This window comes from Anomaloglossus baeobatrachus, chromosome 6 (assembly GCF_048569485.1).
Source record: "Anomaloglossus baeobatrachus isolate aAnoBae1 chromosome 6, aAnoBae1.hap1, whole genome shotgun sequence".
Classification (NCBI taxonomy): Eukaryota; Metazoa; Chordata; class Amphibia; order Anura; family Aromobatidae; genus Anomaloglossus; species Anomaloglossus baeobatrachus.
This window is the reverse complement of record NC_134358.1, coordinates 81,888,266-81,903,997: the sequence shown is the minus strand read 5'-3', so window position 1 is coordinate 81,903,997 and position 15,732 is coordinate 81,888,266. Positions and strand designations below refer to the sequence as shown.

Sequence of the window (15,732 nt, the reverse complement as noted above, 5' to 3'; positions counted from 1 at the left end):
TGCACCCCCATTACCCCTCCCCCCACACACAATACAATGCACCCCCCATTACCCCTCCCCCCACACACACAATACAATGCACCCCCCATTACCCCTACACACACACACAATACAATGCACCCCCCATTACCCCTACACACACACACACACACACACACACAATACAATGCACCCCCCATTACCCCTACACACACACACACAAATACAATGCACCCCCCATTACCCCTACACACACACACACACACAATACAATGCACCCCCCATTACCCCTACACACACAATACAATGCACCCCCCATTACCCCTCCCCACACACAATACAATGCACCCCCCATTACCCCTCCCCACACACACACACACACACAATACACCCCCCATTACCCCTCCCCACACACACACACATAATACAATGCACCCCCCATTACCCCTCCCCCCACACACAATACAATGCACCCCCATTACCCCTCCCCCCACACACAATACAATGCACCCCCCATTACCCCTCTCCTCACACACAATACAATGCACCCCCCATTACCCCTCTCCCCACACACAATACAATGCACCCCCCATTACCCCTACACACACACGCACACACAATACAATGCACCCCCCATTACCTCTCCCCACACACAATACAATGCACCCCCCATTACCCCTCCCCACACACAATACAATGCACCCCCCATTACCCCTCCCCACACACAATACAATGCACCCCCCATTACCCCTCTCCCCACACACAATACAATGCACCCCCCATTACCCCTACACACACACGCACACACAATACAATGCACCCCCCATTACCTCTCCCCACACACAATACAATGCACCCCCCATTACCCCTCCCCACACACAATACAATGCACCCCCCATTACCCCTCCCCACACACAATACAATGCACCCCCCATTACCCCTCCCCACACACAATACAATGCACCCCCCATTACCCCTCCACACACACACACACACACACACACACACAATACACCCCCCATTACCCCTCCCCCTACACACACACACACACACACACAATAGACCCCCCATTACCCCTCCCCCTACACACACACACACACACACAATAGACCCCCCATTACCCCTCCCCCTACACACACACACACAATACAATGCACCCTCCATTACCCCTCCCCCCACACACAATACAGCCCTCATCACCCCCTACACACACAAATTACACTGCTCCATCCCTACACACTCCTGCCTCCCTCCCCCCCTCCCTCGGAATACAGTGCTCCTCCTCTGCCTGTCACAGAGCTGTGTTCCTTCACAAATGTTCCCCGTTGTGTCCTCTGCCCCTCCTCACTCATCCCCATTAATTACACCTGTCTCTTCAGCTCCTTCATGGAGCGCTCGCTTCCTCATGTCCCCAGTGTGGCGCCGGCAGCACTGTGATGATGTCAGCAAGGTGCTGATCTCATCACGTTGCTGCACGTCGGGAGCGGGGCCGGGTCCCGGCACGCTGTTCAAATGTATTTACGTCTGAAAGATGCAAATACATTTGAATAGGAACGGAAACAGGAAGCTGCGGTCATCGGCTCTGCTGCGCTCCTCTGCAGTGTACATGCCGGCAGCAGAGCCGGCACACAGCAGAGCCGGCACACAGCAGAGCCGGCACACAGCAGAGCCGGCACAGCTCGCTGCCTCCGGCTCCTGTTAGTGTGCCTGGCATGTAAGGAGCGCAGCGGGGACAGCAGACAGCGGCCCACCACACCGTGCCCCTGCTTCTAGGTACGGCCGCAGCACATAGCAGGGAGCATTAGCACACCTCTGACCCCGGAGGTTCAAGCGGCCGCTGGTACTTCCGAGATCAATCAGCGTCCTGTGCCCGCAGTTTGTTTTTGCGTCTTAAAGACGCAGATGCAAATAAATAGCGGTGCCACACACCCCCCCCCCCCGAAAACACAGCTGATTTATTAGACTGTCTTTACGGAGGGGGAGAGGGTGTGAAAAAAAAAATGCTGACAGGTGCCTAGTGCTAAGTATGGTGGGGGCCCCCTTAGAAGCTCTTTTGGTGGGGGCCCCTGGGCTCCAGCCCCGCCTGCCCCGCCTATAATCCGGCCCTGTGTCCATATACGATTTTGGAGAAGTCCGTGACCCATGGGATCATCGCAAGAATGTATGGGCCCGCCCCACCTGATATTTGTCAGGATACATTTAACATAACTCTGTTTGTCTAATATATGTCTCCTTTATAGGGTTTTTGAAACATTTATGTGCATAGTATGATTAGGTGGGTCGCTCTCCCATATATATGGACCTTTCATAGGATCCTCCCTCCTTTCACCTAGAGACTACATTCGTCTCGGCACCAGTGCGCGCATGCGTTCACCCTGGTTGCTCTGTGTCGCCGTGCGCGCGTCCATTATGGTCGCTCCCGTGGCGATATTATCGCCATGGTAGTGGCCGGACGCGCTCGCGGCGGTGCGGTGCTTCCCGGGCGTCCGCTCGCGCGCCACAAATGGTTAACCGGGAACGAATGATAGCCCTATTTTTAATGAGTGTATATGTGCTGCAACTTAGTGCCAACACTGATATACTAGACACCGTTTTGGCCTCTAAGCTATACTGTGGTGTTTGTGATGTATATATATAAAAGATGTACCTCTTTATATCATGTGATTGGCACACCCCCTGCTTTGTGAGTCACATGCGCGCCTCCGTAATTTGGGAGCCGCCCCCTCTACACCTACACTGGATGTGGATCGATGGGGGGACGTGTGGCCTCTGTCAATGACAGGGACGCTGCTGACGCATGGATTTGCCGTTGTTGTTTGGTTGCCATGGCACTCGGCTACATGCGGTACACATACTTGAGAGCTTTTGTGGGTGGACGGTGCGGCACATATCCACTCCCCTGTATGACGCGGTGGACATACCTCCTGGCTGATGACGCGATGCCTACACTCTGAGACGTCCGGTACCGCGTCATCATGGAGGCGGAGCTTAACTCGGCGCCTCGGGCTATTCACCAATGATAGATATTATGAAAGGGGAGTTTGGGGGATTCCTATCGAATAGGCCCTTTGATTGGTCTGGACTACATGGTTTATGAGTGGACGGTTTTTATTTATAAGGACGTTCCTTTTACTTTGAGACCACCCCCGGAAGAAGGATTATCGAAACCTATAGGTCGGGCTCTGGACTCTCACACCACGCTTTAGGTACGGTAGATTTATGTGACCAGGTATTCCGTGCTTGTATTTGTATTTGCACTAAGCAAGGAAATTGGTGATATTATATTACAGCTCTAGCACGGACTATGCCTGTCAGTCAGTGGATTCTATTATGATGCCAATTGTTTTTCTTTATTTGACCTTTTGGCCACTGACCGTCTTGCTATATCCATTTATGTACCAGTGTGCTGTGAGGGCGCCATCTAGTGGTACTCATCACCTGTCTCTACATCTTTTTAACGTGTATATGCTATATGTATTTTTCACTTAATAAAATTTATACACCTTTTTTCAACTATTAAGCCTTTGTACAGATTTCTTTCTTTAATTGTTACAATCATTTTCTGTATATGGCTTTTTCCATATGCTGATTATGGCACGAGAATTCTCGTGTGTTATGGTATTGGTTGTTTATATCTCCTATGAATCAGAAAGAACTCACTGAGACCCGCAACACACATCCGTTTAATTTGTACGTGTGCGGTACGTATTTGCACGTACCGGAGACACGTACACACGGAGACCCATGTTAATCAATGGTAGATGGCACACACACGTAAAATCGCACGGAACGTGTGTCCGTGAGGTAAGTACGTGTGTGCACTTTTCTACATGGACAACATGTCCGTTTTTGTCCGGCAGCATGCAGGCACGGACCCGCTTTAGTCTATGGGTCCGTGCCTGCACGTACCGCACACGGAGTATGTCCGTGTTCAGCACGTTTCGTGCGTGTGCGTTTTTACACTAGCGATCTTATTTTTATTTTTTTTTTAATTAAAGTCAGTCTACTTACCTTTTTTTCTGCTGTTCTCAGTCATACTTACATTGGCGCTCGGTTTTTTTCTTCCCCCGGCTCATACCGCTCCCCGATCACCAGCGTGGCGAGGAACAGCTGTGCAGAGAATACGCGGCAACAATTACTTTGAAAATGCCGGCCGCTCATTAATCAATCTCGTATTCCCTGCTTTCCCCACTCACAGACACATGTGATTGGTTGCAGTCAGACACGCCCCCCACGCTGAGTGACAGCTGTCTCACTACACCCAATCACAGCAGCTGGTGGGCGTGTCTATACTGTGCAGTAAAATAAATAAATAAATAATAAAAAAAAACGGCGTGCGGTCCCCCCCCATTTTAATACCAGCCAGATAAAGCCATACGGCTGAAGGCTGGTATTCTCAGGATGGGAAGCCCCACGTTATGGGGAGCCCCCCAGCCTAACAATATCAGTCAGCAGCCGCCCAGAATTGCCGCATACATTATATGCGACAGTTCGGGAACTGTACCCGGCTCTTCCCGATTTGCCCTGGTGCGTTGGCAAATCGGGGTAATAAGGAGTTATTGGCAGCCCATAGCTGCCAATAAGTCCTAGATTAATCATGTCAGGCGTCTCCCCGAGATTCCTTCCATGATTAATCTGTAAATTACAGTAAATAAACACACACACCCGAACAATCCTTTATTATAAATAAAAAACACAAACATATACCCTGGTTCACCACTTTAATAAGCCCGAAAAAGCCCTCCATGTCCGGCGTACTCCAGGATAGTCCAGCGTCGCATCCAGCTCTGCTGCATGGAGGTGACCGGAGCTGCAGAGGACACCGCCGCTCCTGTCAGCTCCACGCAGCTAATGAAGGCAATAGCGCGATCAGCTGTATTCAGCGTTGGCCGCGAGTAACCTCAGTGACAGCTCAGCTGATCGCGCTATTGCCTTCATTAGCTGCGTGGAGATGACAGGAGCGGCGGTGTCCTCTGCAGCTCCGTTCACCTACATGCAGCAGAGCTGGAAGCGACGCTGGACCATCCTGGAGTACGCCGGACATGGAGGGCTTTTTCGGGCTTATTAAAGTGGTGAACCAATCATAGGCGCCGGTGGGTGGGGAAAGCAGGGAATACGAGATTGATTAATGAGCGGCCGGCATATTCAAAGTAATTGTTGCCGCGTATTCTCTGCACAGCTGTTCCTCGCCGCGCTGGTGATCGGGGAGCGGTAAGTATGAGAGAGGGCTGCTCACTTCAGTCACTCGGGGGATTAGCGGTCACTGGTGAATCCTTCACAGGTTACCGCTAATCAGTACGCGGCACACAGACAGAGCCGCGGCATGACAATGAAGTCGGGTGAAGTTCACCCGAGTTCATTCTCATCGCGCAACTCTGTCTGCTGTCAGCCGACATGTATCAACGACATTGTGCAACACACAAACGGACATTCCACACGGACATTCCACGTACACATACATGGGCATTTTACACACAAACACGGACATTTTACACGTACACACGGCTCGCATACACCATCACACGGATGCCATACGTACCGGAGAAACGCCCCAAAAAAACGGAACACGGACCCGAAAAACGGACCGTGTCACACGGACGTTTTTTTGCGGAACTATGTTTTAGGCCTGACAGATTCTCAGTTATCTCATTCTGTAGCCAACAACAGACAATACAACACAGAGGCTATAGAAGGCAGAGAGCGTGCTCTGTTTTACATACCACAAAACGCAATACTATACTACATTACAAATCCTAGTTTCAGTAATCCAGGGGGGGACAACTAGGGATTGGCAAATCTTTGCAGTCTGTATGACTGCACAATTGTATTAATAAGAAGTACAATAAACCATTGTCTGGTTCTCACCTTGGTTGGAGAGGTCAGTAGTGGTTTTCCAATTGGTCCAACCTAAAAAAAAAAAAAAAAAGTATTATCATTTTTTTGTATCTCTATATACTACGTTATTGTATTATTTTTTAAAGGGAACCTGTCACTAGGTTTTCATCCAGGGGGTGGTCCGGTCCGATGGGTGTCGCTGCTCTCAGTTCGGCACCTTCTAAATCTTGTGGGATCGCTGTCCCCCTGCCCAGCCTCGTGTGGATGATGAGTCCTACGTCATCCACACAGAGGCCACCATTGAACTCCTGTGCATGCGCACTTTGATCTGTCCGGCTGAGGACAGATTAAAGTACTGTAGGGCGCATATGTGGGCGGTCTTTGACCTTTTCTCGCACATTACAGTACTTCCTACAAGGCAATGCGCAGTAAATAAAAGAAAAGCATTACCATGTCAAGAATGTTTTAAAATTTTAGGAAGCAACAAATCGAAAAATGTATTTTTTTTACAAGCATTATCCGACTATATCCACTTAAGAAGATGAGAATAACCCTTTAACATTTTCTTCAGTCACCACTAGAGGGAGCTCATTCAATAGACATTCTTACAGATGCCATTGAGTTCCATCTGCAGTAAGCTTCCCTTAGTGGTAGTGTCAGATTTTCGTACTAATGTATGTGCGAAAAACTGTGCTTTGGTGTAATGAGTGTGTCGCATCCACATGTTACCTCTGGGGGATCTGGGATCAGGAGGTCTCAAAGTTTAAATTGATTGTAGGTCCTCTGTGGAACCACGTGACTGTTATTTTGTATTGGAGTGGATTTACTGTCATTTGATGCTGAAAGGGTTAATAACCCTTTCCTTTCTGGCAGATATTACTGACATCCTTAACCACAGCTGCAGCATCTTATCATCACTCCCTTCTGCTATAGTTACCCACTCCTGGCTTCATTCCATGCCAGTTATAGATCTTCTCTACTGCTTTGAAGGAGCCTGTCTCTGGAGGAGCTAACCTGTTCGTTTCAGTTACAGCTGAGAAGTTTCCTGCTGGAAAAATCGAGGAGTGCTATTTGTTGTGTCTTTCCCCACCTGTCTGTCTTACCTTCCTCATGTTGTTTTATTGCAGTAGCGAGACTAGTGTCTTGCTGGCCTACAGAAAGGTCAGGGTAGGTTCAGGGCCAGCGAGGACCTAGGCAAGTGATGGCCATGGGGAAAAGGACCTGCCTAGGGGCATTAGGGAGTGCAAGGATCAGATTCAGGTGACTGTTAGGGAGAGGGTAATGGGGTCACCTCCAATCACCTTTTCTTCCCTGCTTTTCCCTTTGTGTTGCGACACTCGCTGGGTGTCCTCTCACACCTGATGTGACATCTAAGCCTTTCAAGATAAGTTGCAAACTGACAGTAGTGTAGCCATGCTAAGTTTTGCTATGGTGTCTATTTATACTCGAGCACTTATCATGTATCATTTTCTTCAATAAGCTAATGGAATAGTAATAAAATGATACAATAAATAGGGCTGTAGTGATAAAAAACACACGATAGACCTTTAAATGGCTCAGCAATAATTAGACACTGTACCATCGCAGATGCTGGATTTTAATTTTTCCGTGATGTATCCCATCGAGCTGAAATCATCAGCATGAATAACGTGTTTCTCTTGCGGCGATGAAGCAATTTCTTGTAACTCTTCGTCAATGGCCTTGCCCACTCCAACAGCATAGATGGTGATGCCTGAAGAGACAGAAGGAAGACTGCATAATTATGTCATGGCAATTAAATCTGCTACAACCTCCAAGTGACCTGCGCCGACCACAGCTGTCAGCGACTGAAGAGACCCGGAGGGCCGAGAAACTGCTGTGACTACACTGCCTGTGCGGTGACAGCTGCACCACAGTAAGAAAACATTCACTGTCATAACTGGATAATGCAGAATATCAGGGGCTCCTGGACCCCCACACAATGGCACAGCAAGGGTTGTGAGCGTCCGGGGCAATGCATGGATTTTGCACACAGTTGACACTTCGAGTCCCTTCTACCAGTCCGGTATTGCCGTCCTTATTCCCTAGATACACGTATTTTGAGAAAATACTGATGCAATAACAGTAAGGCACAGTTCACATTTCTGTACATTAATTTTGTCTGGTTCGTTACTAGAGGATGGCTAAAATTTCTGTCAGCCCTGATCACAGCCGGTTAGGAGCAGATGACTGTATTTTCGGTTCAAGTGCGATCTGACAAAATATTGGATCACTTTGGGACCAATGTTCGTCTACGGGGCCATGCACACATCCAATGTTTTCTTTGGGCCGAGTCTATCCAAGGAAAAAAACGCAGCACGCAAGATTTGCATCTGTAAATCAGATCGCACTTGGCTATGCAAGAAAGATGGCAATAAAAAAAAAAAAAAATCGGACCCCACATGGATGACATGTGAGTGCAGTCTGATTTTTATGGACTGACAATGGAGGAGATGGAGACACTTATTTTCCAATCCTCTCCATATCTGAGAAAATTGGATGAAACTCTGATCACACTCTGATCGGAGTGTGCTTAGCGTCATTGTACCAATTTGATCTGATCAGAGTGTGCTTAGCATCATTGCACTGATTTTCTCTGATTGGAGTGTGCTTAGCATCATTGCACTGATTTTCTCTGATTGGAGTGTGCTTAGCCTCATTGCACCGATTTGATCTGATCAGAGTGAGCTTAGCCTCACTGCACCGATTTGATCTGATCAGAGTGAGCTTAGCCTCATTGCACCAATTTTCTCTGATCAGAGTGTGCTTAGGACCATTGCACAGATTTGATCTGATCAGAGTGTGCTTAGCGTCATTGCACCGATTTGCTCTGATCGGAGTGTGCTTAGCATCATTGCACCGATTTGCTCTGATCGGAGTGTGCTTAGCCTCATTGCACTGATTTGCTCTGGTCAGAGTGCACCATTGCACCGATTTGATCTGATCAGAGTGTGCTTAGCGTCATTGCACTGATTTGCTCTGGTCAGAGTGCACCATTGCACTGATTTGCTCTGATCAGAGTGTGCTTAGCGTCATTGCACCGATTTTCTCTGATGAGAAATTTATTGAAAAAACCTGACTCAATTGAAGAAAATATGCAATGTAAAAGAAGAGATATAAAATACCACTTTGTTTCGCCCGGCTCGCCCAGTCTGAGACCTCGTCTTGTGCTCGTCCATCTGTAAACACAATTGCCACCCTCGGCACACCCAGGGAACGTCTTCTTACACCTTGAGCCTCTGAAAAGCTTTTTTCATACATGAGCTTCAGAGCCAGCCCAGTCATGGAGCCTCTGCCCATATATTTCATCTGGGACACGGCTTTCTTCATGTCTTTGGCGGAGCTGTACTGAGCCATTGTGAATTCTGTGCGGACGTGAGTGGAGTATTGGACCAGTCCTACACGGGCTGCTTTCTGTGACACCTCTAACGAGTCTAGAATCCCATTTACAAACTGCTTCACAAGCTCAAAGTTGTCTTCTCCGAGACTTTTGGATCCATCAATGACAAACACCAAGTCCACGGGTCCTTCTCCGCACTCTGAAAACAAACAACATATTGTTAATGGCATTTTGGTTAGCTATTCGGGTTATTTGGCCGATGCATTCAGTATAGAGGTGTGACCACTCCTGACATGTCCGTTGTAATAAATATGTGTATTTCTTATGAATTAAGAAATCTGGAGCATTTCTTCATATGACTGAGCAGTGTGTTGTTCCTCTGTTATTCCTCCTGGATACCTATGAATATATTGACAAGTGGGCTTATTATTCCACTTGTCAAAGGCTGCATCCCTGCATAGTCTGGCACAGCCATACACCAAGAACGGACGCAGACATAAGAGGCCCCTGTGGAAGAACAATATACTGTATGGGCCATTTGCTGTCTAATAGCTCCTCATATTGCACAATTCCACCTCCTTAGGAGGAAGCCATGGCCCCCTTACGTTTTGAGCCCTTGTGCACCAGTTTACACCAATAGTATGTCCACCCATGGGCAGCATTGATTGGATAGTCTCTGAGCATTTAGGCCCGGTGACACTACCAATTAGTAACTCAATTGTTCTTCATGCATTTCCAGGAGGAATAACAGAGGAAAATATGATAATTACTAGTGATGAGCAAGCGCCACACTCGAACTCTCGCCCCGCATGTTTTACAGTCGTTTTTTCAGCCACTAAACATGCGGAAATTACTCACTAATCACAGTAATACCGTATCATACTGGCTACTGGCATTACTATGATTGGCCGGCCGCATCAAATTCTTGGTACTTATCTGAGACCCAGTGGCTCAAAGCTTGACACACACTCCTATAGAAGTTCAGGGAGAGTTGATGTAGGAGGGAGAGCTTACATTAGAGCTGGTATATCAGCCGTTTTGTACACTTGCACCCTTTACTGCCTTTCATATGGCACTAAAGGGTGTTTTTAGCCTGGTTTAATTTAATAAATGAATCATTTAATAAAACAGTGTGGGGTTCCCCATATTTTTGATAGCCAGCCAAGGTAAAGCAGATAGTTGCGGGCTGGTAATATAAGGCTGGGAAGGCCCATGGTTATTTGGCTTTTCCCAGCCTAAAAATAGCAGTCTGCAGCCACCCCAGACTTGGCACATTCTTTAGTTGCACCAATTTTGGCGCTTCACCCCGGCTCTTCCTAACTGCCCTTGTGCAGTGGCAAGCGGGGTAATATTTTCTGGGGTTCATGTCAGCTGTGAATTGTTAGCTGACATCAAGCCTGGGGTTTAGTAACGGAGAGGCATTTATCAGACACCCCATTACTAACCCAGTAAGTGTAAAGTTAAAAAAAACCCACATACACACACAGGCAAAAAAAAATAATTTGAATAAAGACTCCCCCACATTATCCCTCATTCACTCGCGGTGATGTCAGTAACTCAGTGACATCACCACACATGGGATTTTCCGGGTCTAATGCTGACGGGGAATGACCTATGGAACCTCGTTCTCTGTATGAGGCTCCATAGGTTGGAATAGGTTTGCCAGGGACGTTGTGGGAGCAGTAAACCATGGATTACATCGGATCGTCATATTTTTTTTTAAATAAATTGGTGAACAATGGATAGTGTGGGGGAGTCTATATTCATTTATTCAAATAAACTATTTTCTTCCTGGGTGTGTTTTTTTTTTAACTTTACACTTACCGGGTTAGTAATGGGGGTTTCTGATAGACGTCTCTCCATTACTTACCCCTTTGTTTGATGTCAGCTTACAATTCACAACTGACATCAACCCCAAAAATATTACCCCGATTGAAACCTCACCAAAGCAATCAAGAAGATCCGGGGTGAAGCACCAGAATTGGAGCCTCTAATGGTTTCGCCACTTCTGGAGCGGCTGGGAGCTGCTGTTTTTAAGCTGGGAAAGTCCAAATAATCATGGACCTCCCCAACCTGATAATATCAGCCCTCAGCTGTTTGCTTTACCTTGACTGTATCAAAAATAAGGGGAATCCCATGAAATTTTATTTATTTATTTATGCATTTATTAGGTAAACTAGGTTAAACAGTGTTTAGCCTGGTTTAAACTAATAAATAAAAAAAATATTTAAAAAACGGTGTTGAGTCCCCTCTGTTTATGATAACAAGCGCCAAGGTAAAGCAGACAGGTCTTTTTTTAATTATTTTATTTTTACTTCCCAACAGCGACCAGGGAGTCAGAGATGCGTCCAGGCATCTTCCTCATGCATTTTTCCAGTCTCCTCAGACCTCTAGCAGGGTTTTTCAGAAAAATACTTGAGTTCCACATAGACTTCCATTATAATTGCCCGTCCAATCGTCTGACCTGCTCGATTTGAGTATAACGAGCATGCCAACACTTTAGTGCTCGCTCGTCACTAATAATTACCTAACTATTCTCCAATGTATGACAATAGAAGTGTAATATGATGGTCAATGGATCATTAGGAATACAGGATGCTGCTGGGTTGATAAGAGAGTATACAGACAATATCCAAACTTTTATACAGATAACATTATTTTTTCAACCTTTCACCAGGTCCTGAGCTCTGAGCAACTGATGACATACAGTATGTATATAAACAGCATTATTTTATAAATCGACCCATGTTATTAGCTATTTGGCAAATAAAGTCTTTCCATTTTTTTTTCCCACTTTGATTGTGTGGTATGAAATGTTTTAAAAAAACTTCATACCAAAAAAATAGACTGTAATACCGGCCATTAACACCAGATGGTGCTGCTAAGACATCAAAACACCAAATACGGTTTTGAAAACCCGACAATTCTGCTCTGGGAGGTTCTAAAATCTGAAGAAAGCTACGGAAAGAGACCGGCTGGTATTGTTGTAGTATCGGGCGTTGCTTTTTTTTTTTTATGGAGTTTGAATTATGGCCGATTTTTAGAAAAGTTGATGGAGTGTGTATGTTCTCCCTGTGATTGAGTGGGTTGCCTCCCATACTTTAAAGACATACTGATAAGGAATGTAGATTATGAGCTCCAATGGGGACAGTGATGACGATGCCTGTAAAGCATTATGGAATTAATGGAGCTATATAAGGATCACAAGGGGGGAAACAACAACCACTTCCAATCTGTAAGATCCACTCCTCGGTGAAACAGAACTTGCAATAACCATGTGTCATCGACAATGGAACAATAAGGAGTTTTTCCGGCTCACAAGGGTAAAATATCCATGTTTGTCCAAAATTCCATCATTTGGACTAAGGGATACTGGTAAAAAAAAAATAAAATGGTTAAGAAAGTCTGTTAGGTTTGAAATGCGTTGTTTTTTTACCTATATTGCTTTGCCCAAAATGATGGAATTTTAGAAAACAAAATAAAATGGATATTCTACCTTTGTGAGTCTGAACAACTTCTTTTATTCTCTACTGATGGAAAATGCAGCATATACACTGATGAGCAAAAGGGTAACAATGTTTTTATATTTTTGACTTTCAGGCTCCATATCTCACCATCCACTACAGCTTTGAGCGTAGACTACCTTCATTTTATAGACAATCATCTTGGTTATCTCATACATACATTTAACTTGTAACTATTTACCATATTATTAGTTATGCACATTCTTGCATTGTCACTGCATTGTTACTGTTTTGCTCCTGGTGGTGGAAAAATCATTTTTTTTCCTGTATACTATAAATTACAACCTTTTCTCACATTCCCTTATAGACCAGTGGGTTATTAGGGTTATTCCCAAGTGAAAAGTCACTGGATCGAATCGAGGAGCAGCCATGAAGAATATTTCCTAAGAAAAGAGAATCGGCACCATCCAGCTCACATCGATAGCGGTCTATCGGCCAAGAAAATTGCCAAACTGCATCATGTGAGGCCATGGTAGTTGGAAGAATATGAAATGAAATCTGGCCATCGATTCAAAAACGAAGAGGTGGACGACCAGACAAAATATCTGAGTTAATAAGTCAGCTCATTACAAGGTTTATCAGTTTAAACACGGCAGTGGAGGCGGCTCATATGCTTCATAATAGTGAGATCACAGACGTCCATACAAGCACTATGTGATGAACGTTACACAGGTGTGGAATGGTGGCCTGAAAAAAGGTGAAGAAGCCTCGACATCAATATCAATGTGAGAAGCGTTCGCTAGAGTTTGCAAAAAAAGTTTGAAAAGTGGACAATAGAAGATTGGAAATAGGTGATTTGTAGAGGAAGACGAAAGTCAATAGACTAGGCTCTGATGGGTACAAATGGGTTTGGAAAACACAAGGAAAAAAGGGGCTAACGGACCGAGAAATTGAAGTAACTGTCAGGTTCAATGGAGGAAGCCTGATAATATGGGGTTGTGTCACAGCCAAAGGCACTGGATACTTGGCCAGGATCAATGGTGATCTCAATACTGAGCGATATACGAGTATCCTACTAAATGAGTTTCTTCATACACTCAAATACTATGGGTATGAAAAGAATGACAGTGTTCCAGCAGGACAACGACCTGAAGCATATGTCGAGATTGGCGAAGAAATGCTTCAATGACAATGAAGTAGAGGTGCTGAATTGGCCTCCAGAGTGCCCAGACCTCAACCCAATCAAACACTTGTGGGTAGAGTTGAAGAAAAAGCTGTATACCTACCCAAGTGAGTCAACCAGTATACACCAACATTGTGAACGTGTAGAAGAAACCTGAGATCAGATTTTGAGAGCATGCCCGGAATTGTTCAGGCAGTGCTGAAAGCGAAAAGGTGGATTTACAAAATACTAACAAAATAATAAAAATTAAAATTTAGATTTTTAGGAGCAAAACAGTAACAATGCAGTGACACGAGAAGAATCTACATAACTAATCATATGCTAAATAGTTACAAGTCTAATTTATATATGAGATAGCCAAGATGATTTTCTATAAAATGAAGGTAGTCTCATGCTCAAAGCTGTAGTGGATGGTGAGATATGGAGCTTGAAAGTCAAAAGTGCAAACCATTGTTCCCCTTTTGCTTGTCGGTGCATAATCATATATACTGTAGTTTATCAGGAAAACGTTGCACTGTATGATATCTGCAAAATAATGTCCTGATTCATCTTTTGCCTTTTTACATCATTTTTTTTGTCTTGTCTTCCTGACTGACAGCAATCTCTCCATACTCACTGATACATATAAAGCTGTCAGGTGACAGGAGTGCCACTAAACTGAAAATCCCAGAGAGAGCAGAGGATTAAATGATGAAAACACAGGTTATACTGAATATTTTCTCATAAAACTATATATCAATCTGCTCAGCCCCCCTGCTTTATAACATTATGCCTGCAGATTGGTCTGGAATTTTAAGGAGAGAGGGTCCTTTAAGAAGGTATTGTTCAGTAGTGGACAACCTCTTTAAAAACAGAAGAATAAAAAAATGCAGGTTGCAAATATAACAAAATAATAATAATAATAATAAAAAAAATCAGACAACCATAAAAAAAATACTTGAGTTTATAAAAATATATGAAAACTCCTAATGAACTGTTTTTTTATTTTCAACTACAGTAATTACGTTATTCTTATTCGCCAATTATCCTGGAATTTCTGAAAAAAGTGGAACCTCTAGACATTTGGGGGTGCTTCTGGAAACAAACACGGGTATCATGTGGGAGGGAGAACGTGAAAATTTATGTCGCGCCCCGGGGCAGCCGAGCTGCTCTGATCCGGGCGGTCCGTGGCTCGAGGGGTCCCGGACCCGGGTGCACTGTCAACCAGTCTTAAATGAAAAGAAAAGAATAATAAAATAATAAAAAGTCCAACTACACCACTCGCGGCCAGGGATGATGGGGCTGCCGCTGCGGGTTCCCACTGGGGATAATGGATGGGGGCAGCATGGATGGTGGAGCCCTCCGCAAGCAGGGCTATTCCCCAGGGGTAGGTGAAGGGTTAACGTGGAGGTACGCAGCAATAAGTCAGTCCAGACAGGGGAGTGCAGTTTGATTGTCTTTAATTACTGGATTCGCGCCCTGGGGACGTACTGGATCCCAGGTGTGCCCGTGTCATGATAGCTGTGCCAGCCAAACTGGTGCCACTATCCACCCTTGCACTCTGGTGTGTTTGTCAGTCCTCTCTGGCGTGGAGCATTTGGAGGTCTTTCTGGGGTCTGGGTCCTGCCGCAGGCAGTTTGGACTATTTAAGGGAATATGTCCCGGTTCCCCCCTTTGCTGCTGATGCCTCGGACATTAGTGATGGCAGATGAGTCCTGGAAACCCACCCACCTGGCAGAGTTAATAGATGGCTTGAAGTCCTGGTCTGTTCTGGGATCTGCACCCCGTGCGTGCAAAGAACTGTGAGCCCTGGATGTCCACCCAACAGGATCCATCTGTCCTTGGAGCTTGCTCTCTCGCTCTCCAGCTACTTTTCTCCTCTGAGTGGCTGATCTTTCTACTCAGGTCTTTGCGGATTCTTTGCTACTTTCCTT

At 45.5% G+C, this 15,732-nt stretch overlaps 1 protein-coding gene across 1 annotated transcript in view; it reads right to left on the bottom strand.

The window, feature by feature from the left end:
• The window catches only part of MATN2 (matrilin 2), a 203,550-nt gene that overhangs the window by 20,756 nt on the left and 167,062 nt on the right, over positions 1 to 15,732 (bottom strand). The window contains 3 exon segments of the mRNA XM_075316235.1: positions 5,845 to 5,886; positions 7,394 to 7,546; positions 8,958 to 9,371. Of these exon segments, the coding sequence (XP_075172350.1) occupies positions 5,845 to 5,886; positions 7,394 to 7,546; positions 8,958 to 9,371 (609 nt within the window).